This window comes from Haemaphysalis longicornis, unplaced genomic scaffold, assembly GCF_048455015.1.
Source record: "Haemaphysalis longicornis isolate Haplotype H1 unplaced genomic scaffold, Haemaphysalis longicornis Haplotype H1 scaffold_2, whole genome shotgun sequence".
In the NCBI taxonomy this organism is placed as follows: domain Eukaryota; kingdom Metazoa; phylum Arthropoda; class Arachnida; order Ixodida; family Ixodidae; genus Haemaphysalis; species Haemaphysalis longicornis.
In genome coordinates, this window is record NW_027526295.1 from 199,608,991 (window position 1) to 199,632,835 (window position 23,845).

The following is a 23,845-nucleotide window of genomic DNA, read 5'->3' on the forward strand; positions in this document are numbered from 1 at the left end:
GAAGTCTAAGGTTTTTGGTTGTTCGGACCTAACTCAACTTTGCGGTTTATGTGCGTAACGGTTTTTTGGGATTCGAAAAACCGCAAGCGTCATATATGTGTCTCTCATATGAGGCAGTTGCAAGTAATTATATGCAGGCAAAACCTTCAAAAACAACAATCACTGGTTGCAACGTTTACACATGTCGCCATTGTTTAGCGCATAGTTAGCCTAGAGCCCGGTGCGGGAAATACACTAGTACCTAACAAGCCCTTACAGTGTTTTTCATTGAAAATAGTGATTGAATCCTTAGCTAGAAAACAACTGGAAAAATTGTGCGCACCTTTCGTGACGTGACGGGTGGAGCAGCGAGAAAAGAAGCCGAAAATTGGGTAACAATATCACAAATAGTCGCCGCGGTAGGTCAGTGGCATAGGCGTTGTGCTGCTGAGCACAAGGGCGCGGGATCGATTCCCGGCCACGGCAGCGGCTTTTCTGATGAAGGCGAAAAGCGAAAACGCCCGCGTGTACGAGATTTCGGGGCGCGTAAAGATCCCCGCGTGGTCAAAATTATCTGAAGCCCTCCACTACGGCACGTTACATCGCCTGTAGAGTGTCAGTGTGTTGAATCCTATAATCAAGCAATCAAACAAAATAAGAAATGCCTAACTGATCAGCGCCCTCACACAGTTAATTCAAAAAGAAAACAAAAAAAGAACACAGAAAAAGACGTTGTGTTAAAACGACGTCGGGGAGAGGCGGAAAACCAAAAATAAAGAAAACAATTCTTTACTGCACTGCCCCGAGCTGCTCGAAACTCAAGAAATACGAGACATGAAACAACTCGGCTCCACAGGTGTCAAATGCGTGTGGCCGGTTTAACCATCGCCGATCCGGTCAATGGCGCCCGTTCTCCAGATAGGAAGTGCTGGCAAAAACGATTCGGCTGAATGAACTCTACCCGCGATGTGACAATTTGTATGGGGCATTTTGGCTCAATTTTAATATGAACAATAAAGTGCATTGTCTGCCTGTCTATCATAATGTGAACAGTTTTGATTCTTCTTTCTTTGTCGTTCTGTTGTACACTTGGGTAGGCAGTCAGAGGCAGAAAAAAAAATCTACACCTGGCCTTATTTTCAGAAGACAAACTTTCCTCAGTTTGGCTGTTTCTGCTGTGCGGCACGCTCTACATGCGGAACGTTTCAGCGTAATTATCTTCTAAGCGCAGAATCATCTCTTCGTCATCCCCAATTCTAGCTTGCACGCTGCAAACACTTTTAAAGCGACTCTGTCGATGCCTCGCCTATGGCGTCAATGTCCGCGCAAAACGCACTGCAGGAAAGCCAACTTTGCACAACGGGTTTAACAAAAACGATGATGATGATAAGCGAAGCCTCCTATGCCCCACTAATGGCGTCGTTCGCCTCACTGGTGCTGTTTAGCGTTACGCCCAAAACGCACCGCAGGAAAGCCAAATCGACAAAGGGCTTCCACGAAGGCACATCAAGTGCCTCAAGAAAGCAAGGGTTCCCGTGGTCGAAGATCAAACCTGGGTCACTCTTGTTATGAAGCCGACGTCTATTCGACTGCGCCACTGCGACACGGTCGAAGCAGTTTGGATTTCGGACTTTGACTTTGACTCCCCTCTCTTTTAAAAAAGGGGCTTCGATTTTTTTCTTAAAATATAATAACACTACTAGCAGCTGCCATCACCTCTGATAATCATTTCGTGCTGGTAGTTGGGTACACATTGCCGATCTGCTGGCGCCCACTTCTGCCGCTATTTTCCCATCCCTGCAACGCGCTCGATGTCAGCTGTTAGTAAAACTATGCCGGAGGAGGCGCCGACATTGCAGCGTCATCACGCGGCAGACAGCCCGACGATGACGCTAAGAACAGCATATGTATTCAACGAAGTCCCGGAAAAGGCCCGGAAAAGGCCCGCTCTTTCATCCGAACCTTCATTACTAAAAGATCATTTTCAGTACGGATTGGTGGGGCTAGTTATGGCAATTTTACGCCCGCCCATGGAGTGCCTTAGGGGTCAGTGATTGCACCCTTCCTCTTTAAGGTAGTTATGCTGCCGCTTGCCGGGCATCTTGGCTCCATATCATACCTGCACTTTCTGGTGTACGAGGATTATAATCCAGTATCGACTGTCCACTCAGACCTGCCTCGGCAAGCTGCTAGAAGCTTTAACTGACACACCAATACGGTGTAAATACGCTCGTCTGTCGCTTTCAGTCGAAAAGACAGCCATTCGCTCCGTGGGCGATGCTTGGGGCCGTCGTGAGACTGGAAATGCCGCCGATTGCACTACAACTCTCCGGCCAGCCTGCGCGCACTGCCACCTGTCTTCGTGTGCTGGGATTTGAGATTTCAACGTCAGGGTCAGCTGCCCTGTAGCTTCGATTTCCTCGCCAACAATCAGGTCAAATGCTACATTTGATCCGACGCATTTCGCAAACGTCTGGAGGCTCCGGCTTCAAAATGGCCCGACTCTTGCTGAGGTCAATACTTCAGCCTCGACTTGTCTATCAGGCTCAATTCCAGCACATGGCACAAGCGGATTGGGCCCGACTTTAAGAAATTATTAGAGCCGCAATGTGGACGATTACCTGCCTCCCTCAAATAACGCCTATACCATCTCTTCAGGCACAAGATCAGCTGAACACCCTTGTGAGCTTGTACATCAACGACACTCCACCAGTACACGCAAACCTAATTATGTTGCAGAGGTTGCGGCGTTAGCGATCTACATAGGACATTCACTGCCCGCCTTACCAGCCCACACTGTAACTAGGCCGCCCTGGCTGTGTTATCAAGGGACCGACAACCGGCCGCTGACCCGACTCCACATTAGATCGACCTGAAAGGCCGACGTGCATTTAGCGAGCATACCAGTACTGGCTGCGGTGAACCAGCGCCTTGTGATACAGGTGTTTGGGGATGGTGGGGCCCAAGACGGCGATGGAAGGAACCTCTCATTCGAAAGCGAATCACACCTGCATTTATTAAACACTCCGCACCTTTCCTTCTATGCTGGTGGAGCTTGCAGCCAACAAGGACGGCCTACAGGCGGTAATGCTGGCCCTCCTTCAAGCCCCTGGAGGTTTTGGTGCCCAACTTTACATAGATTATAAGGTGGCCATACGGGATTTGCGCGGCGCAGCCTTCAATTCGTATGTCTCAAGACACATTCACAAACTATAGGACTCCTACCCCTGCCCTGTCCGACTGTCTTGGATCGGGCGCAATACACTCACCGCTGATATTAAGGCGGATAGTTCCTGTCACCTTACGTCCGTTTCACTCCCCGACCACTGCCCTTGCCAAAAACTGACCCGCATGAACAATTCGTCCAACGAAAGGAAGATCTGCGTCGCGCCACCCGCGCTCTCATCCCACCGAGTGGAACAGACCTTCCAGTGGGCCCGCTCGCTGGGAGGAGGTCTTGCTACGGACTTCGAGTTGGGGTGGCCCTCTCTCTTGCGGTGGCCCAAGCGTAGTCAACGCGATACCATGCCCCCTTTACCAACCACTTCCCCTTCTGTACGGCTCCTCTCAAAGACGCAGACACTAATCAGTTGTTACGGACGTGTTCAATTCCATAACTGCCAAGTGATCACGTCACCTTCGCTGCACAGGGCTGAATCCTGGGAGTCCCCCTGATCTCCAGCGATGGCTGTCATGGCCCCATCACCGCTCTCTTGTGGACTTTCTCCGGAAAACGCGTGCGAACTTGTATCTGTAGAACAGTTTAAATTATGCCAAAGGCCTGCTATAGCAATACAAAAAAGAGGCTTCCAAAAGCAGGTGTTTCGCCCACAGCACGCATTTCCGATGCACCAGGGAACACACCATTCCCATGTGTAGAAACCTGCCAGCAGTGTTTTTTTTTTTTTTTTTTGCACGCTCGAACGATCACAAACAATATCTACAAAACAGCGTTAAAACGTGTGTCGTAAGCATGCAAGTGAAATCCACGAAAGACTACGCGACCAGCCGCTCCAGGAGGGACCTTCTTCCTCAGCGTTTATTTAGACGCCGCAGCGGCTCATTCACTCCGCCGTGTTGATGTTGCCCGCACAAACTTTGGAAGAAAACCCCATCTACCGCAAGCCACCGGCGGGAGTAAGCGAAAAAAAAACATCTTCATTGCACGCGAGAAGCGCTGCATTACGGCGTCAGATTTTGGTCGAAAACGTATTTCTAAGCGCCATCTCAGAGCACATTCTACGTTGCCCCGTTGCAGAACTTTAATGGACCCTTCCACAAGCAAAATTCAACTACTATGTGAAGGGGTGGCCCTGTTCACGAGCAAACGCGTAGAATTCGCTAGAACAAGGCCCACATACCGAATTTTTATGAATGCACCCTCCTAATTTCATTAAAACGGTCGCCTTTTCGCCATTTTCGCCATTTTCCGTATTTTTTATACTTTTCTTACTTTTTAGGGCTTCATAATTTTGTATGACCGGGTATCTCGATTTACGCAATTATAGCGATTACAGGTGGAACTACCGTGATATCTTCATTTTTGTGGAAAGGTAAGGTGTTACACGGTCCTGGCGGAGTGTATTCGGCCAAAAATGCTACGGATTAAAATCACGTACAGAGATACGAGAAAAAGTGTACATGGGCCACAGAGGGGGATGGCAGTTAAGAAAACGGTCTTTCATGAATGGCAAGACGACTGTAACCAAAAGCGGACGACTAAAGCAACATGAATGCTGTTTGACAAACAAGAGCTTCTCTCAAAGCGAAGGCTAACACCCCTGGTATCTTTCGTCTCTTTCGTTCCTGCTGTCACACTTTAACGCTTTAGCATGCCCCCGTAGGCTAAGTACGACATATACATTGGCATTACTCTTTTTTTTCGTGCGCTCACAATGTCGCAACACACCCTCTCAAGGTATAGCAATATATGGACCCCTAATACATCGTGGGCAACAAAGCGCATGTGGTCTTCCACAGCGTTGATGATGTCATCCTGGAGCCTAGGTACCCTTATTAAATCAATCGGTGAACAAAAAAGAACGACAAAAACAATGACGGAAAGAAGCAAAGAAAATAGGAAAGACAGGGAGAAAACGAAGACAGAAAGAAAGAACTAACGAAAAAAGGAAAGAAACAAAGAAGAAAGACAGACAGAAAGGAAGGAAGAAACTTCCGTAACTAAACCCATCGTGCGCGCTGGTCCGCTTTTGTGAGAGGGAACAAAGCGTTTCAGGAAAAATGGGTAGCTGTGGCAAAAACGAAGCCTCTGGCCTCTTCCGTCATCGCAAAAATGACAACAAGGAAAGACCAGGAATTAAATGACTCTTTCGCAAACGCGCTTTCCGCAAGTACATTTTTTACACAAGTACGTTTCGTATGAAAAATAAAAATAAAATCTTCGTCCACCCTTTGCTCCCACGAGCACTGGAGACTTCTCTCATTGTCTACAGTTTCTAATTTATATTCTCCAGCCATCAGTTTGCCCGAGACAAAGGCAGCAGTGTCATGCCCTGCCGAGCGGGAGCTCTATCGTTAGATCCCGCCAACGGTTTCCGTTCATCGCATACACTGAGCTGCGTTTACCGTATCTCTCCGAGTCCGGCCACGCTTTATCTTGTCGCCGCTATCCCTGCAGGGAAGTTTATTTTCTGCTATTTTCGCAGCCTCTGGGGCCATGGCGCAAATTATCTGCTTTACCAACTCGGAGCGTCTTTATTTAATGCACTGCAGGCAAAGCTCCGCGTAGGTTGCTTCTCAAATGTAGCTGAGCATGAAGCTTTCAACATTGACATGATTTTGCGGTCCGTGCAAAAAAAGAGAAATCCTGATCTTCTTACAACTGAACGCTTGAGGCAATTCGGGTAGCCTCTCTTTCGTGCATACGTACTTTTTTCACAAGCACGCTTAATCATTGTGAAAAAAAGTAACGACGAGAGATGAGATGAAAAAGCTTAAGATTGTTGTGAAAGGGCAAGGTGGGGTAATGTGTGGGATTGTCGGGGTGGTGTGCTACGTGGAGCGTCGGGATGACCCAATGGCCAAAGCCCCATCGGAACAAGCACGGGAAAGTGTGAATGACGGGCGTGACCGACGACGAGAAAACGGACGAACATGGAGGCGCGAGAAGAAGGAACTGTTAAAACGAAGCTGCTCGTTCCTGTGTTCTTGGACCTACAGGCAGGCGAGCGGCCTGGCGTAACTCTCGTTCCTGTGTTCCTGGACCTCCGGGCCGGCGAGCGGGCCTGGCGTACCATTCGTTGAGAAAAACTTCTTGCTGGGATAGTTGGTGAATAATTGCGCTCCGAATGATGGTACCATTCGTTCCTGTGTACGTGGACTTCCGTGCCGGCGAGCGCGCCTGGCGTACCTCTCGTTCCCGATCCTGAGGAGCACACCTACAGCCCCGGCGCCCGAATGCCTCGCGGAGTAAACCCGAGGGGGGGAACCTGATCGCGCTGTGTGGTCAAGGCTTGGCATCAACGCAACCTGACGCCGTGTGCGCTTCGCGGCGTAGGCCCGAGGAGCACCACCTCATCAAGTCTCGCCCGTTCACCGACCCCAGAGGCATCCGCGCCTGGACCGTGGTGTGGCGAGACGCGGTCAGGACTTTTCTGTAAACTTTTGTTGTCTGCAACTGTCCGCCTGTCCTGTGAAGTAGTCGCAAGTCTGTTGTTTCGCTGGTTGTTTGCGTAGTTGGAAATACGTGTGATGGCAATGAATGTCGGAACGAGTCGTTAGGTCTGGTGCGATGTGCTGGTTGAACCTCTGATCCTTACACAAGATGGCTCAAGGACCCAACTGAGTGCAGAGCGAGCATGTTTTGCAGAAACATCTTTCCTTTTCTCACATGCGTATTATATCTGCCTTCGCTACTTGCAACCCGAAAAATCGGAGATGGGCACTTTACTTGCCGAGTCTACATGTGAGCTAGACGGGAAACCCCGGAGTAGAGGGCTAGGAATGATTTTAGACAAGATGGGGACCTTTGATGTGTGCCTAAATTTTTTACACGACGTAGCGTTCATTTTTCGTCGCCATCAGGAAAGCAGCCAATGCGGCCAAGTTCGAACCCGCGTCGTAAGACAATACCCTTGTTCCTGATTCCCCACGGAGAATATGAACGAATTACCTTAAACTTCGTAAACTGGCGAAAATTCTTGATCTCAGTATTTGCGGTGAACGTAGGGGGCTCGCTTTTATTCCTCTTAGCAACTCATTTCTCCGCACGTCCTACAGATGATATATATTAGCTTTGTCAAGGCTCACGCGGAGTCTAGTGCTGTTACTCCAAAGCACTCGTCCATTATAAAAGTCCAAAAGCTGAGCGCCTCCGTCGCAATGGAACATGGCTTTTAGGCTGCCCCCTACATCTTAGCTTCTGCATTAGTCGAAATTCGTTTTAGCCTTTACGCCGGCTCCTTCTCCATTCCTTCACCCTGAAAGGAAATGAGGGAAGCTCTCCGGGTCAGGCCTTCGCGGTTTCTGTGTCCCCAAACTTTCGTCGGCCCGCTCGACTATCAACTCAATTTCTTCGTTAAGTTTTTGACGGCGTTTGTTTACTCCCGCTTCAAGAAGTTCATTGGAGCTAGGCGAGAGGCTTTTACGAGGACGGGGACAGCAAACAAAGTTTGAGACGCATGGCTTTTTTTCTTGTTTTCTGCGGGGGCACTCAGTCCGTCGGGCAACACGCTCTAGGTTTTCCAAGGCTCCGGTGGTTCGTGTGCTCTCAACCCTTTGTTATTGTGTTCCCGACCACCAAGTACTTAGCGGCGAAAACTGCCGGATACATCTTTCCCGTGGGCTTCGTGGTACATCGTGTGTCCCTCGACAGCGCCAATCTCTGAAGTCACTACTCAAGCTTTGTGTGTTTGTTATGGTTTTCGGTGATCAAGTATGCCCACGAACAGAACAAGCTACAGCACTAACTATACTTGTGATTTACCATCCTTGCAAAAGACGACATTGCTTTGTTAAGGATGGCTTAGAGGCGGAGTTCACGTCTGGCTCACTAGCGCTGATTTCGTGCTTGTTGAACACAAACGTGTCTTACGCATTAATTTAAGGTGGCCCAATACTTATCGTCCGGTGTTGATGATAACCGCCGTTTCAAGGTCGAAGCTTTTCAGTATAGTTAACTGTTGTGAATAGTTTAGAAAATACCTAAGTAGAGGACGCCGTAGAAAATGGTGTGCCAGATGCTGCCATCTTCGAAAGACGAACAAACGATGCACACAAAACAGCAGTGTTTAATTGCTGATGAATGTCAAGTTATTACTATCTATTCGTTTGCCTACTTCCCAACAAGTCATTCAAAGTCTACGGGATGCCGACGATTTTGTTGATAGTCGTTGTCGGTATTTCGACATCAGTAGCGATGGACTATGTAGTTTAGTAAAGTTGCTGTTTCCGATGTATGCAAAGGGGGCCTGTTAACCTGTTCCTAAAGCCGCTGCTGCAGAAAAGAAAAGCACTTCGCACACTTACGAATGCTCTACAACACAAATCAAATGGAGGCTCTACCTTTTACCGGTTGGGATGCTAAATTTTGGTTGCACTAGTTTCACAATTATGTTCCCTACCTATCTCTCCTGGCTACTTTATGCTTGTCTGCGTGCGTTTACGAGGGGCTGCGTATACTTCTGCACACATGCGCGTTCCAATGCATGTTTGCGTGGTATCCTGACGAACGCACGCAGGCGGAATCAAGCCAAGCCGACTGGGAAAGCAAACTCACCATAATCCTCGATGTTCCAGGCTGTGGCCACAGCGGCGCACTGGAGTGCCACCACAGCCCAGGCCACGAAGGCCGTCGTAGCTGTCGCAGAAGCGTGGCTTCGACTCATGGCCGCAGCGGTGTCGGCGACATTGCTGCTCCGGGGATTGCAGGGCCGCCCCGCTCTTTCTTTACCCCCGCCAGGGAACGCCTGCACAAGAACACGAAGACTTCGTAAGGAACACGCGCTGTTTTCCGGGCAATTCCCACCGACATGCAAGAGCAGTTTCCCATAGATTCCAGAAAGACAAAGGCGGGAGACAGGTGATATTGCACTATACTCTTCTCCAATAAATATCTATATAGTGCTGCTGCCGATATAAGACTCAACGTAAAGCAAAAATAATGTTCGAAAATTCATTTTGATATGCTCCGTCAGCGTGGCAGGATATTGGCCCGACTAAAAAAAGGAAGCTGTATTCAAAAATTTTCCTAGTCCAGCGGCAGCTTCGAATTTTCAGCGCAGTGAATAATAGGAGCAAGATTGTACTTTGAGGTGTCAATTCGTAGAACCCCAACACTGGGTAGCAACCGATAGAAACCTACAGAATAGCCTTATGTATGGTGGAAATTAGGAACTGAGCATGGCTCAACAATAAATAACCCTTAGTAGTAATCAGAAAATGCTTCAACGATTAAAAAAGTAGTTTCGTTTCACGCGACAAATTGGAAATTAGAGTGAAAGCTGAATGCTTCCATTCGGTTTTTATTGGTTATTCTTGCTTTAGTAATGTTATAGTTTGGGTAAAAGCAGTTATCTATATATTAATTCGCAAAGAGATTACACAGCTGAAAATTGTTACAGGTTAACATACACAGATTTTTAGCAAGGTTAAGTTCTAAAACGTTTGAACCACACATTTCACTTGGTTAGGCCATTATGATAACTTTAATGACACAAATGGTCTTACGTTATACAGAATTTAGCCACCTAAACGAAACGGGGCTGTATATTAAACGGCGTAACACGTCGTGACACGACGCTAAATTTCCATTGTAACCCAAGCTTCGCCGAATAGTCAACTTATTTTTCCAGTTGTACCTTACGCTGTTCTTACTCAGTGATTAGTTTTAGTTATCACATTAACTCGTCACTCAGGGATGTCTCCTTGAAGTATACCAGAGAAATATTATTCCCAGTCGGCATTTAAATGCGATTTGCAGTCACAAGCTTTGTAACCTCGCCGTTCGAAGCAAGCCGCAGCCCGTCAGAAGAGCGAAAAAAGCGGAGATAATGGTCAAGGTGGCAGCGCAGAATAACATTCTTCAAGAAGGCCTGCGAGCTGTTTAGTATGGCGTTATAAAAATAGTTGCGCGAAAACGATGGCTCCAAAGGAAATAATCCTAATGGAGCCTTTATGAACAGCTTAGTTCATGTGTAAACCCCTTCAGTAACTACGGCAAGTTGGCTGCGTCCAAAGTATTAACGTTTTGGAAGCATCTCAAAGGATTCCTGCAATTTCATTTTTGCTAACAGGCGTCATTTTACACTGAAGTGCAAATCAGGAACAGTGGGGAAGAGCTCGTAAAACGGACAAAAAAAAAAACGCAGTCGACGTCTCTACGATGACTGCGTTACTTGTGCTGCTGTGCTGCTGGAGAGCCGTATGGCCGAGCAGGGAAGTTGGCGCGGAAAGAAAAGCCATTTTTCTCTTTCATTCGCAAGACTAGACACGGCCGCGATTAAGCTCGCTTCCTTTTGTTTCTCGTTACACTCCGCGCTTTATGGTGGGGTCAGATGATGGATGAGCCGGGCGTTGTCGGTGGCGAAATTGCGATAGTCCGCGCCGTGGGCAAGCGCACGGGCCTGGAAGAGAAATCAAGCTTCTTGTTTTGGCGCGCGAATCAAACAGCAAAAAAGGATAGAATGCGGAATCGCACAGTACACGTTCATACAATGTTATTCACCTCTCTGGGCATTGTGATTTTCGACACATTCTTAAATGGCTCCTTACGTGCAGTGATGCAGCGACAAAGGACAACATGGAACTTGTTGCGCGGTCTTTTACCAGCAGAGCTGCTTAAGCCGAGCGTTACCGCTCCGTGGCACCAAAAAAATTCGGGGATCGATTACGCCACCTCGTGTTGCCTACCAGCGCTTGCTTCGCTAGCCTAGGCACGGCCCCTCGATCAAACGACCTTGCGTGCGCTTGATCGAGGGGCCGTGGCCTAGGCATGGCTTCTCTGAGCCTCACCGGAGCCCGTCAAGCCGAGACGTCACTGCACAACACATGGCGTAAAGTTTCGTGTACAGCGGCGTCGAAAAAAGGAGACGTGCCGCCGGCTCTGCCGTTTTTCCAGACTTGCAGCACTAGTGCAAGCGTCGGCAATTTTTTTCTAACACTTGCTTCTCGTCCCGAAGACGCAGAAATATTTAATTTGCCTTCATTTGAACTTCATTTACAGCCGTTTCCTGGAACAATGTTTCTTTCAACCTCACGAATTTGCAGTTATCTCTCGCCCGCGCGGACAGACTTTTCGCAGGTAACTTTCTCTAAAAGAGAGCTACCCTGAAACGAGCTTCCCCTGACGAATTTTTCTGGAAGCCAGATTCCTCAAACTGAACCCGCGAGCTGTGCTTCTAGGTTAACTACGCTTGGGCGGAATTTCGCTTTATTCAAATCTTTTCTTTGTGTACAAGGAGTTCCTTTAATTTTTGCTCTGGTGCTTTGCATCATAAAAAATGAGCGTGCAAGATTTCAAAGGCTAAAAAAACTTTTTTTTTGTTGCACGCATTGCTGAGCGGAAATGAAAATTGTTCTTTATTCAACGAGATTTTTAACCAAGAACTTCGTGCTCATGCATTCAGCGCGTTTTCATCGCTTTGTGAGACGAGAAAACAGCTTGATGAGTGTTCGTGATCATGAATGATTGACGAAAGAGCCCCTTTCGCAAACTTCCCAGTCGTCCATACTTCGCGTGAGTAATCCTCAGCCGTAGGGACCTTGCGCTCACTGTTCCATTACTTCAGCTTCTACCCCTTTTATTTTGTCTTCATCTGGCTTACTCCCGGCCAATCTGAGCCATAGCTCCATCTCAAAGCAGAGCAGGTGCACCAGTGTCCACCAGTGACCATCTGCATTCGGAAAGGGCTCTCTTTCGCGAAGGCAAAGGCTGAGTGCGCCTTTTCATTGCCTAAACTGTGTCCTTCTTCAGAAGCACTTTGTAATAAAAAGTTGGTTGGGATGAAGGAGAGCGTGCGGTAAGGAACCCTAAAAGCAGTAGCTGCAGCACCAACCACAAATTAAGGTAAACCGCCATAAGAAGCGAGGCAGAGGACGTGTTTTGCTGATCATTAACCGCTAGTCTCTTTTGCACAGTGCGTCAGGGACGCAAGGAGCACTTACGCACCGAGGAAAAGGCCCCGAGGTTCTCTACGAGAGTGCCGTGCCGGCAACGTTAGGCCCAGTGGCGAATCCTTGCTCAGTCTTTTCCTTTTTTCCTATCCTTGCCCGGAGTATGTAGCAGCGCTCGTGCTGCCTCGGCATGAAGCTTGTGTGCGTGCGTTCCAAGCAACTGTATATAGATCAGGCGAGGCGGCACCGGGAAATGCACGCTCCGGCGTCCCCATTGCGCATGTACCGTAAGTGAGCGCTCCACGACGGATCCCGGATTGAGGTAAGGGCTTGCGGCTGCCAGGCCCCACTTAAACGCTGTTAGGCCGGCCTGCAAAAATGAGGGGAAGCGCCGAGCGTCGCTTTCCCTTGGCTTTCCTTCTTTTTACTTCCGGCTACATTTCCTCGCTGAGGCAGAAAGAGCGACGACGAATAAAAGAGAGAACTGCGGAATGTTTTTGTTTTTCTAGCTTCTCTCGTCTTCCTGTTTTCGAGCAACCCATCGAACCGGGCCAAGGTTACGTTCGTCCGCCACCCGTAGACGAGAAATGCGCGCGGTGCAAGATGCAGCGTCATGCTTGGATATGGCTTTCCGCGCAGGTCACTACAATAGGCTACGTACTGGGCCTATAGTGCTGGGCCTTGCCACACTTTATGTCAGCGACTCACACATCATCCCCCTTCCGTTACTTTTTGTTCAAATCGCCCCGGTTTATGGGGCACTCTTTCATGGTGGGTATAGTATATGCGCCATGTGCGGAGGGGGAGAGGCAGGTGTTAGGGGCTAGAAACCGTTTAGTACTCGTGGATCTTTCCTCCATCGTAATGCAGTAGCGGTGCCACTACGGGGGCCAGACCGTCAGTGAATAATGATTGCCTAGCTGATCTAACGTAGATTTTTTTTTATTCCTCACTCGTGTGCGAACTTCGGCATATTGTATATTTTATTTACATTTTTTTTTAATTGGGTCCGAAGCTTCCCACTTTGGAAGATTTTTACTCAGCATCAGTCTCAATCAAGCCAAACGCAAGTAACAAAGGTACAACAAACAATGAGCTGGCTGCACGTTAAAGATGAATATTTGTTATTGCAAAAAGAAAACAAGTGGTACGTTCATCTTGGGAAGGTTAGAAGTTTCATTTTCCTAATTCTACTGTGTTTTGATATCCCGTTACGATTATCTCCCACATTTTTCTCAACCTACGCAGTGTTTTTCTCAAACTTCGCAGGGTCGTTTAGCAAGGTGGCCTTTTTTGGTCAGACCACGCCACCTGAGCGTAGTCATTACTCGGCTGGCGTAGTTGTCGCAGACTGTACTGAGCGTCTACCTATATGCCGGCGCAGGTACGTTCCGTTAGGGAAACAACCCGGTTAGACGAAGCGAAATTAAGCATGTCTTGAACTGGCTGTCTTCCCTTGCATTCCCAAAGTATGGTCTGTCGCGCTTTGGGCCATACCGAGAACAACGCAGAATATGCTGACGGTAAAATTGGTTCATTTAAACGCTCCTGCCCGCTACATAAACTGCACTATCGATTCACACTCGACACGGCGTTTAAAAAACGACAGCGACACTACGACAAATTTAGTTTCATAAAGTATGATTTTGCCAATTCTTGTATAATTTCCTACGGGATAGAGGTAATATTGAGATGATTAATTGCTGCAAACTAAGAAATATCTGAGAACGCGTATCTGTGCGTGCGCGTGTGTGCGTACGTGCGTGAGTGCGTCTACGCGTGCGTGTGCGTTTGTTTGTGTGTGTGTGGGGGGGGGGGTAAGTGTGCATGTGTATGTGCATGTGTGTGTACTCGTCTCATAACGTCATTCAAAGACACAAGACTTTTACAGCAAAGTTGTATACCTCTAGACACCCCCCCCCCCCCCCCTGAACCCCGACACGGTTATATTATATGTCAGTGGGCAAAAACGGTAAGGCGCAAAGGCCTAAGACGCTGGACGCATGCTTCAGGCTGATCAGGCATATAGCATAGAGATGAGAATTCGTTTAAGAAAACCGCAAAACAAGCATGGGACCGCAATATTGATGATAAGGCTCCTATAGTTCAAGAGGACTGTGATTTGGGCGAGTTGGTGAATGTTCATGATTGACAATCCAGCGCGCGAAAACACGGCACAAAAAAGAACGAGAGTTAGACAGCGCTGTCCTGTCTAACTCTCGTTCTTTTTTGTGCCGTGTTTTCGCGCGCTGGATTGTCAATCATGATAAGGCTCCTGTTAACAATAGAACAATGGGACCCCCCCCCCCCAATGTGTTCCTGATATAGATAATGTTTGCAGATCATCTTTGAAGGCTAGGCAGTACTCATGTACTAAATATAGCGTCCTTGGAGACAGTTTTGCTGCTGAAATGCTGCTACACGCATTATCTTTCATTCGCATTCGGAACGACGTCAGTCGCGCGCAGCTGCCGAGCAGGGAGGTCAAGTTAAGTCTACCAGACTTGACCGACTAAAACGCACAAACAACAAAATGGCGGAACACATGAACTATCGCAGTGTAAACGGAGGTCACGTAATGGGTACTTACCAGTGATCATGGGGGCGCCACGGAACACTAGTAGAAATGAGTGCCGAAACTCTGTACCCTTATCTAGTCCCACTAGCCTGGCGAAAGCGAGAAGACCACCGAGACAAAGAGCAATATTCCATAACCTTCTCCATCATCATTTGTCGAGGTTTACAAGCTTTCTGCTGAACATCCACTTTTGCCTGGCAGGATTGTGACCATTTTTTTCGGATCCGTTTTATCATCGAGGATGGCTCAGCAGCTGCAGCGATGTCTTACGTCCCCTCTACTCTATTGTCCCGAATGCCCTGTGCCTAAATCAATGAAAAGTGGATAAGAGTGTCCCGCGCGTTTACGCGACAAAACTTACAGGCGCCGTCTGTGTGGCCATCCGAAGCGTCGGTGTACCTCCTAAATGTGCGCCAGGCGGTTCAAATAACGGTCGGTAATGAACGGCTCCCTGGGCAGCGACAACCGATGCGGTGCAGGCGGGCATGCATACGACCCCATGGTCAGGCTTAAAATACAACATAAAAAACAACCACGCATCGGCAAGAAACAAGTGTCTACGAGAAAAAAAGGGAGGAAAGAAAACAAAGATAAAAACGCAGCAGATTCGTTTCCTTCTTTAAGGCTTGTAAAAACGAAAGCCGTCTCGCGCTCTTCCGAGGGAGACGCGGGAGAAATGGCGAGGCATAGAAAAGCGAACCGTGGTCGCATTGGCCGTAAATAAAACTTTACGGTTTCCATAGTTTGGTCCAGGAGCCTTTTAAAACGGGAGCGGAGATCGGGCTTCTTCTTACCCTGCCACGACGTCGTCGTCCCAGACTCGCCGTGTCGCGCCCGAGGATCCAGCGCCGAAAATAAATAACTTGTCCTTTGCTATATATCTCGGTCCGGCGACGCGTATCTTCCTCCTTCACGTGTTCGCTACTTTTCCTGCTTTATTGCCGTAATTATCGCGCTATAAGCCATTTGGAGGGTCGTTAGATAGGGGACTCCTCTTCGACGATAAAATAAACAAGGCGGGGCGCCCCATTCGCGCGCAACCGATTATCCCCCTTCGCGTCATTTTTGTCCGTGTCCCCTTTTTTAAGGAAAGCTGGATGGTTTCGTGCTTCACACTTCCCTCTTTTCCCTTTTCCCCCAATATATCTTCCGTTTTCTTTGCGCTCGTGTCCACAGAAAGAAAAGGGGTTAGTGTTGCGTGCGCGCAGAAAGGCATTACAAGCTTGCCCGCGTCAGCGCCAAAAAAACGATCTCGCGCGCGAGCGCGCGCCGCTCTTTTCAATAATTCAGTGGCGCCATCTACCACAGTGACTTCGAAGCACGCAGTTCTCACCCTCGTTCGGTTGTTCTTTCTCCTTTTACTTCCTCTCCCTCTTTTGCTACCTTGTTCTTACTCTGAAGTGGAATGCCGAACGACACAGCCCCATGAAACCATGATATTGCTGAACATGACCCCGTTGGTGCTTTTAAAATATAGATGACTAGCCACGTGTAAACAATGTCGAGCAGAACATTCTCTTCTCTTTTTTCCTATTACTTCGGACGTAGGGTGACACGATCGGAGAAGAACCAGTAAAGAGATGAAAAAAAAAAATAAAGCTACTAGGGTCAATGAAGAATTAAAAATAACAAGCGCACGCGCCCACAGTATAGCGCCATACATGTATTTTGGAGAGGTCCAGCTCTAGATTGTTTTCGCCTACATGCTTCGTTCCAGCGTCGGCGATAACGACCAAGTTTACGACGCAAAAGCACCGAGACGCGTGAAATATCCTTGGCACGTGTGTGGAAAGAACCGATGTAGCGAAGGATCATCGCTCATCGGGGAAATATTTTCACAGGAAGTCATAATATCTACGGGCGTCTCCAAATAATTGAAAAAGACTAGGCATGACGTTCAGTGCTACAGATCTTGTATTTGTATGTGTCTCCATTAAAAAAAAAAAACACCCCTTTTACGAGGAAGGTGCTCAATTTCTTTTTCCATTTTTTCTGGATTTCTTGGGTAGCGGAATGTTTCTACCCTCTCGTAGTATTTTTCAGGCTGTATCGCAACAGTATACTCCCAGAATGACGCGACAGGGTGCTTGCGAAAAAATAATTATACTAAAAAGAGAAGCTACATCTACTGATACCCTAGAGGTCGCCCGTGTAAACTAGCGTGGTTATTAAAAAAGTGTAATTTTGCAGCGGCCTAAATTAACAGCGCGAACATAAATACCCCAGAATAGAATGGCGTCGAAACGACGCAACTGTGACAGGTCAGCCTATCAAGTACAAAGCCATGGGTCAATAACGATAGGAATGACCACAAAAATTCAGGGAACCTTGGACTTGAATGGCGAAGCTGCTGTAAGCGAGCATTGCCGGACAGATAGTTGTTTCACTATCATGATGCAGACGAAAAGAAAGAAAAAAACGCCCGTGTGTGCGAGATTTCAGCGCACGTTAAAGATCCCCAAGTTGTCAAAATTAATCCGGAGCCCTCCACTACAGCGCGCCTCCTCGCCTGCGTTTCGTCAGCGCGTTAAACCGTACAATCAAGTTTCACTATCGTTATTTATTTGCATAGTTGCGGTGCCAGCAACCTTCTTCGTATGCATCGAAGAAATGGGCTTATTCTTCGCGGTGAGTGGTGTATGCAAAGTCATCCTCAACATCGTGGACTTCCACCAGCTCAACTGGCGAAGCTTGCACTAAGTCATGCAAGGCATTTATTTGCCATGGCGAAGCTCCATGATTTCTTTATACGGGAGCACTGAATGACACATCGCGACGCATTTGTACAAGTTTAAAATAGTTATGTAGATGCTCCCTCGTTCCTTTGCTTTGTGCTAGAAGCAGTCACCGTTATATGCATCGATATCGCCGTGGCCCTCATGCCATGCATTTTAGGCGCGGTACCAATTGACGACAGCCGTGGAGGTTTTTTTGTAGCGTAAGCTACACTGGCCGAGGTTGAGCAGTTTCACGTGTGCCGTGAAGGGCCGTTCTGCACAAGCGCGAGGGACATTGGACTGGATTGGATTGAATTGAATTGGCTTGGATTGGCTTGGTTTGAATTGGATTGGATAGGATTGGCTTGGCTTGGCTTGGCTTGGCGTGGATTGGATTTGGATTGAATTGGATTAAATTGGATTGTGTTGGATTGTGTTGCGTCATAGCCGCGACAGACGCACTGGCGCCGGCGCGTGCCCAGGTGTGCCCCTCAATTGCGCAGTAGCCAAGTCTGACGCTGCACCGGAGCCGCTTGATAGCCGTTTCGTGTGGCTCGTGAAGAGCCGTGCTGAGCATGCGCGAGGAGCAGTGACTGGACAGGACTGGACTGGACTGGACTGGATTAGACTGAATTGGACTGGACTGTACTGGACTGAACTGGACTGCACTGGATTGCTGAACCTTAGCTCACGCTACGTATATCCTGGCATAGCAGAGCTAAGCCACTACTATTTTTTTTTCTTGTTTTCTTTTTGCTAAAGCCAGTGCGAGAGCTGGGGACTCGGCGGTCGCCGCCGGGCGCGTGCTGAGTGCTCCGCATTTTCTTGAATTTTTTTTCCGCAAAGGCAAACTTACGCATCCTACAACAGCTCTGCTGTTAAACTGAATCTGACGGACAAATGTTGTCAAGCGGATCGGAGGTTCCATGGAAACTGTCGATAAACACTTGTTTATATTAACTTATGCCTTGCTCGTTCAAAGTGTTCATGTGGCTCTTGCGTTGCGGTAGGATCGCTTGGGAATTACGCGCATACCGAGCCGATCAATATTGCCCTGTCGTACGCAATTAGGGCTCAACACACAATGAACCAACCGCGCCGCCTGTCCTTTCAGAATGAAAACACCAGGTTCGCGTTACTGTATCGGGAAAGCGGATGGGGGCAACCGCGCTGCACCAAATTCCAGAAACATTCCATCATACAGACATTAGGTCCGAAAACTTTTTTGTTTACACAGCGGAATTTTTATTTGAAGCTTTGTGGGGGACTTTCTTGTAGTTTTCCTGGGCTGCGGCTGCTTTCTGGCAGGGCGAGCCTATGGTTTTTATCTTGCACCGGATAGCGGTGGTCTCCACCAATAGGGAGGCCCCTGTTCTTGCGTGTATCGCGTTCTCTTCGGTTAGAGTTTGTGGCGCTTGAACAGCGCGCTGGAAAGCAGAAGCCTCTTCGCTGTGCCAACCGCGAATGTAAACGGGTTGCTCGTGGTGGCACACAAGCTTACGACCCTGCCGGGCGATGTTTCCGACGACGATCAAATCTACGTCCTCCATGAAAACGTGCTGGTGATGATATTAGTGTACAAGCACAAGTGTAAAGCTCCGCTTCGGCAGGCGAGCTGAGAGCAGCCACACTTCCTTTTGAGGACGGCTGAGCTGAAGTGGTCAGCAATGTATCATTTTTTTGCACTCTTGTTTTTGTCTCCAATGTGCTTCGTCATTGTAATTACTCTAAATGTTCCTCCGGCGTTCTGGTATTGTATTATCTCATATGTTTTGTAATTGCACTTTGTACGCAAACTCCATTCTGTGAAGCTGACGCTGCTACAGGGTGTCGCCAAACAAGCCTACTCAAGGCTTAGGCTCCCCCACGAATATGTTGCTGTGGATTTATAAGCTAAATGAATCTTATAATAATCTTCATCTTTACGTCATGTTACCAATGTATAGGATCAGCCTTTTTTTCTCACCACAGCCGATGTATCATATAAGTGCGCAACCGCGTAGTAGCACGTGACACGTATGAGAGGAGTAGTTTGATAATATTCCTGGTAATATATGAGCTATTACTTTCAGAACTAAGAGAAAAACTCAGTAACCACTATTTGCTGTGACGTCACCTGAAGTAGCTGCTGCATGAACAGCGGTGGTGACGGTAGACCCTGCACACAGCGACTTTTGCCAAAATGGAGGTGGATAGAAATAGTTCTTATTTCGGCGTCCGCAAATGCCTATAGGTTCTCCCGCGTTGCTTGCAAGAAAAAAAAAAGACATGTTTATGGTAAAGTGAAACGGAGTACGGAGCCAAGCAGTTTTGGGAAAAGAAGGGGGTTGTTACAGTACAGAATCTTGCACGAATATTAGTTGAATGATCATGGAACGCATGCGCTCTGTACTTGACAGGCAATAAGTTTCTGATTAATTAGTTGGCACAGCTTTAGAGATCAAATGCACGCGAGTGTGTGCGGGTGTATAATGCAAATGGAACGTCAAGAACATCATTTTCCCACTATCGCGCGGGATGTTTCTTTGGCATCCGGCGTCCGGGCGAGTTTCGTTCACTCTCCGCGTTTTATTTCACCTACCTTCCTCGTTCCAATATTTGCGCTTTCGAGTACGTTTGAAAAGGTTAACGTCTTCTCTGATGGCGTGCGTAACTGCACTGGTGCGATTTTTTTCTCGCGAGGCCTGTGCCCGCAGCGGTAATCAAGTTCGTTGGTTCCGCGGCTATAGCTGGCTGTTTGTTTACACGCTGTTCATGCAGACTCGACGCGCACGAACGCAAGGACACACTCACGCATGCTCTCTCTCTGTCTCTCTTTCTCATGTGGGAGGGGGAGACACACTTGGATCTACCATTAAGCTGATGCATAAGCAGCTCTGGTATCCAGGTCATTTTGAGCAAACTGGAGAAAACACATATCATTTCTCCGTTGCTGTGTAATGGTTGCCTTTCACTATGGACGATCCATGCTCTGAAACTCCACGATACACTGTACTCGGAAGGAACCTTTTTTTTATTCGGAAATCCGTGTTTTCCGCCTCTTTGTCAGCATAGAAATTAGAGAGAAAGAAAGAAGTAGAAAGAAACGGAAGAACATTTATCGATGGCAAAGTCAAACGCGAACGATGGAAACTGCTGGCTCACCGAAGCCAGCGGAAACGCAAACAGGAAATAAAAATAGCTCCAGTCGCGTACTCGAGATGGTCTTAGGCCGCTCTGTTCTCCAGGAGGGTCTCTTTACAACAAATACACACGGACTCACTCAATTGTCAATCCGATTGGCTTTCCTTTTTGTTGGTATCCCTGTGGATGCAGAGCTCAAGCATGATGCCGTAATTGTGAGGTAGGGGAGAGGCGGTGAGGACACGAGAAGGCCAGATAAGGGGCCGTCTCTGTGCTGCCCGTAGGAGGCTGTATAAGCGAAGCTCGGGGGAGGCGAGGACGCGCAGGGCAGAGAAGCGAGCGTCGTGCGAGAATCCCCGAGACAATACGGTGAGATCTGGGAAGTACAGCCAAGGGGAACGTGGAACGAGCAAGAAAGAATGCGGAAGAAGTAAGGCGAGAGAGAAGGCAACTGAAAGGGGCACAGGGCTCCGGAGAATCAATAGTGATATTTCCGCTTCCACAATCTTGTTACCTCAACTCGTAGAGGCCGGCTGACGCAGCCGCTGGGCCCACAGCGCGCTGTTGCCGCAGCCGCGGAGGCCGCGGACGCTTTGCGTGTTTTCCGTGATAGGGGGAGGGGCATGCACGCTGCTCGGCGCGAGCGTGGGAGGAAGCTACAGAGGTCTAGTTTGTGAAAATTAGATTTAAGCCCGGGTACGCCCATCTTTGCTGCAGCAGCGTCGGCGGGAATTTTTTTTGTGCCTGTGCGAACAGGCGAGCGCGTGTCTAGAAGACGCAACTGATGTCAGCTTCCGAAGTCGACTCAGCTGCGGCTCCCACGCCTCCGTTCGCGTGTGGGGTAAGAAGACCAAGAAGTTGGAGGGGGGGGAAGCTTGGGGTACAGTGTTCGGAGACTGGGTGGTGTGTGGCCGACTGTATTTGAGCTCGGCGTGTACATTGTCCTTGTGGGCCGTGCGCTCTCTAGGTAGCGTGCAAGCGTGTTTGCTCCGCTTTGCGAGCGCGGATCGCCAAATCTTGTAGTCGTATCGTTTCTCGTTTGCTGACTCGGAACGTAACACGGCCTTTTTTCTTGGTTAGATTGAAGCGGAAGTACAAGCTTGCTTTAGGAGTTGTCTATTGTCGAAATAAGTCGAAAGAGAGGAGGATTCTGCAGTGAAATGAAGTACAGTGCTACAGATCGCGGTTGAGTCAAGACAATTGTTCCCTGACGAATAAAGAATTTAAAAAGTTTGCGGAGATCACCATGTTGGTCGAAATGCTGAACCCGCTCTGCTATTCACTGGGTCGGTCTAAAGAAGGCTTCACTACTGCACACAGATGTATTTCCGAAAAAGGCGTTTTGTAGGCCCTATGCAAGCTGTCTGATACCTTAGTAGGCAGGCCCTAGCGCATTTTGTTGTCTCTATAAGGTCCCACGGATTCCTGAGAAACGTAATATACGAGCCCCTTAGTGTTGCCTTCCAGTTCGCTGCTTCAGAGAAATACTTTGCTTGAAGGACGTTTTTCCATGGGCAATATGTAAGAGGCTTTATATGAAGTTCTAAAGGCTCTAAAGCCATATAATAAATACCTCCAAGTGCATCACTGGAAATAAAGTTTTAGAGATAATATAGGTAGTCCGATTGAATGATGATTGTCCGACAGCCTTTTATTTTAACCTCTATCAGACGCCATTCATTATTATGAAACGCTATAAGCACGTCCACTTGAGGCTCGGTCTACTACTTCACAAGATGGATTGTTCGAAAGGCATTTTACAGGTGCAATATAAGCCGTCATATTTGAGTATGACGTCCCGTGCGCCTATCATTATTAGCATTTTAGGTGCGGAGTATCTTAGGACCCCACAATTTCCGTCCGCGTCCGTGCGCATAGCATTTACAATCGCAAAAAATCACACAGGCACCGGCAGGATTTGCGCCTGTGTCTGGTAGAACAGAAAGAGTTAGCGTCAGTCGTCTTGCCCACAGGGCTACGACCGTGAGTTAGTACCCGAGAGTCAAACGGCTTACTGCCTCGTCTCTAACGGTGCGGAGTACATTAGGATCTCCCAATGTCCGTCCGCGTCCCTCCGTGCGCACACCACCATCAAGCGAACATCTGTGCAGAAACTACCTGAAAGGGTCCAAGAACAGTCCAAAACACTCGAAAACAGGCACAAACATAACATAGCAACGAGAAAACGTGCAAAAATACCGGTATAGTCAGGCTCTGATCAAGTTGTAATACACAGTGACTGCATCGAACTGGGCTAGATGGCGCTACGCGTAAGCACGAGATGACGCCTCTCCGGAAACGCACACCTTCTTCCCAAAATGGACGGAAACGAACGTAAGAAGCGTCACGCTGCTGCTCAACGCCTACGAAGACAGCGAGCTTGCCTGAATACGAATAATCCCCCCGTCTAAAAGCTTAACTCTTGCGGCTCAAATCGAATGATGGCCGCGGCGCAAATTGGATGTCACTCGGGGCGCAACTTGGATGTCTTTTCGAGTCCCCGTACTCTGCACCCTCGTCATCATCCACGGAGTGGAGGTGCTGCCATTTTTTATACATCAGGGGTTACAGGTGGGATTTGGGTTTCCTTGCCGAGTCCACATGGAAAAGCTTAAGCATTTAAAGGTATTGGAATGTTCCGCGCATAAGGTTTCTTTTTTGTGGCATGTAAATGTAAGCAGGGCAGTATAAGATGAAAAACCTTCGTAATAAACTCGTCACACCTGAGCAAACTTAACATGCGATGGCCAAACTTTTAATAAATGCAGTAGTCTTAGCAAGATAGCAAGGTTCATGTTTGAGCATTTCTATCCATTTCTCCTGGTAAAGGCGCTAAAGTTATATATATATATATATATATATATATATCTATATATATATATATATATATATATATATATATATATATATATATAGAGAGAGAGAGAGAGAGAGAGAGAGAAAAGGTTCCTGGCTATGAGGTTAGCTGTACGATAGAGAAGTCAAACTGAAAAACATAACAACATTTATACTAACGTTTCGACCGGGGGCCGGTATTTTTCAAGTGGAGCCTCAAGTGGACGTGCTTTGGAAAAGACCGGCCCCCGGTCGAAATGTTAGAATAAATGTTGTTATGTTTTTCAGTTTGACTTCTCTATCGTATATATATATATATATATATATATATATATATATATATATATATATATATATATATGTGTGTGTGTGTGTGTGTGTGTGTGTGTGACACGCGATAAAAAAGCCTTTTTACAGCGTCCCGTATACCTGCGCACAAGGAGCTCGGCGACAGCATTTTCTTGGCTCGGCCAAGAAAATGCTGAGTGCCCGTGCACGCATGCCTCAAGCGCACGTTCGTCAAGCCAAGCATAAGCACTTA

At 47.9% G+C, this 23,845-nt stretch overlaps 1 protein-coding gene across 3 annotated transcripts in view; it reads right to left on the minus strand.

The window, feature by feature from the left end:
- LOC144169758 (immunoglobulin superfamily DCC subclass member 4-like) overlaps window positions 1-23,845 on the minus strand; it is a 411,050-nt gene that overhangs the window by 127,967 nt on the left and 259,238 nt on the right. For all 3 annotated transcript variants that reach the window (XM_077699085.1, XM_077699084.1, XM_077699086.1), the window contains exon 4: window positions 8,717-8,906. In XM_077699085.1, the coding sequence (XP_077555211.1) occupies window positions 8,717-8,906 (190 nt within the window). The remainder of the gene's footprint in view (window positions 1-8,716; window positions 8,907-23,845) is intronic.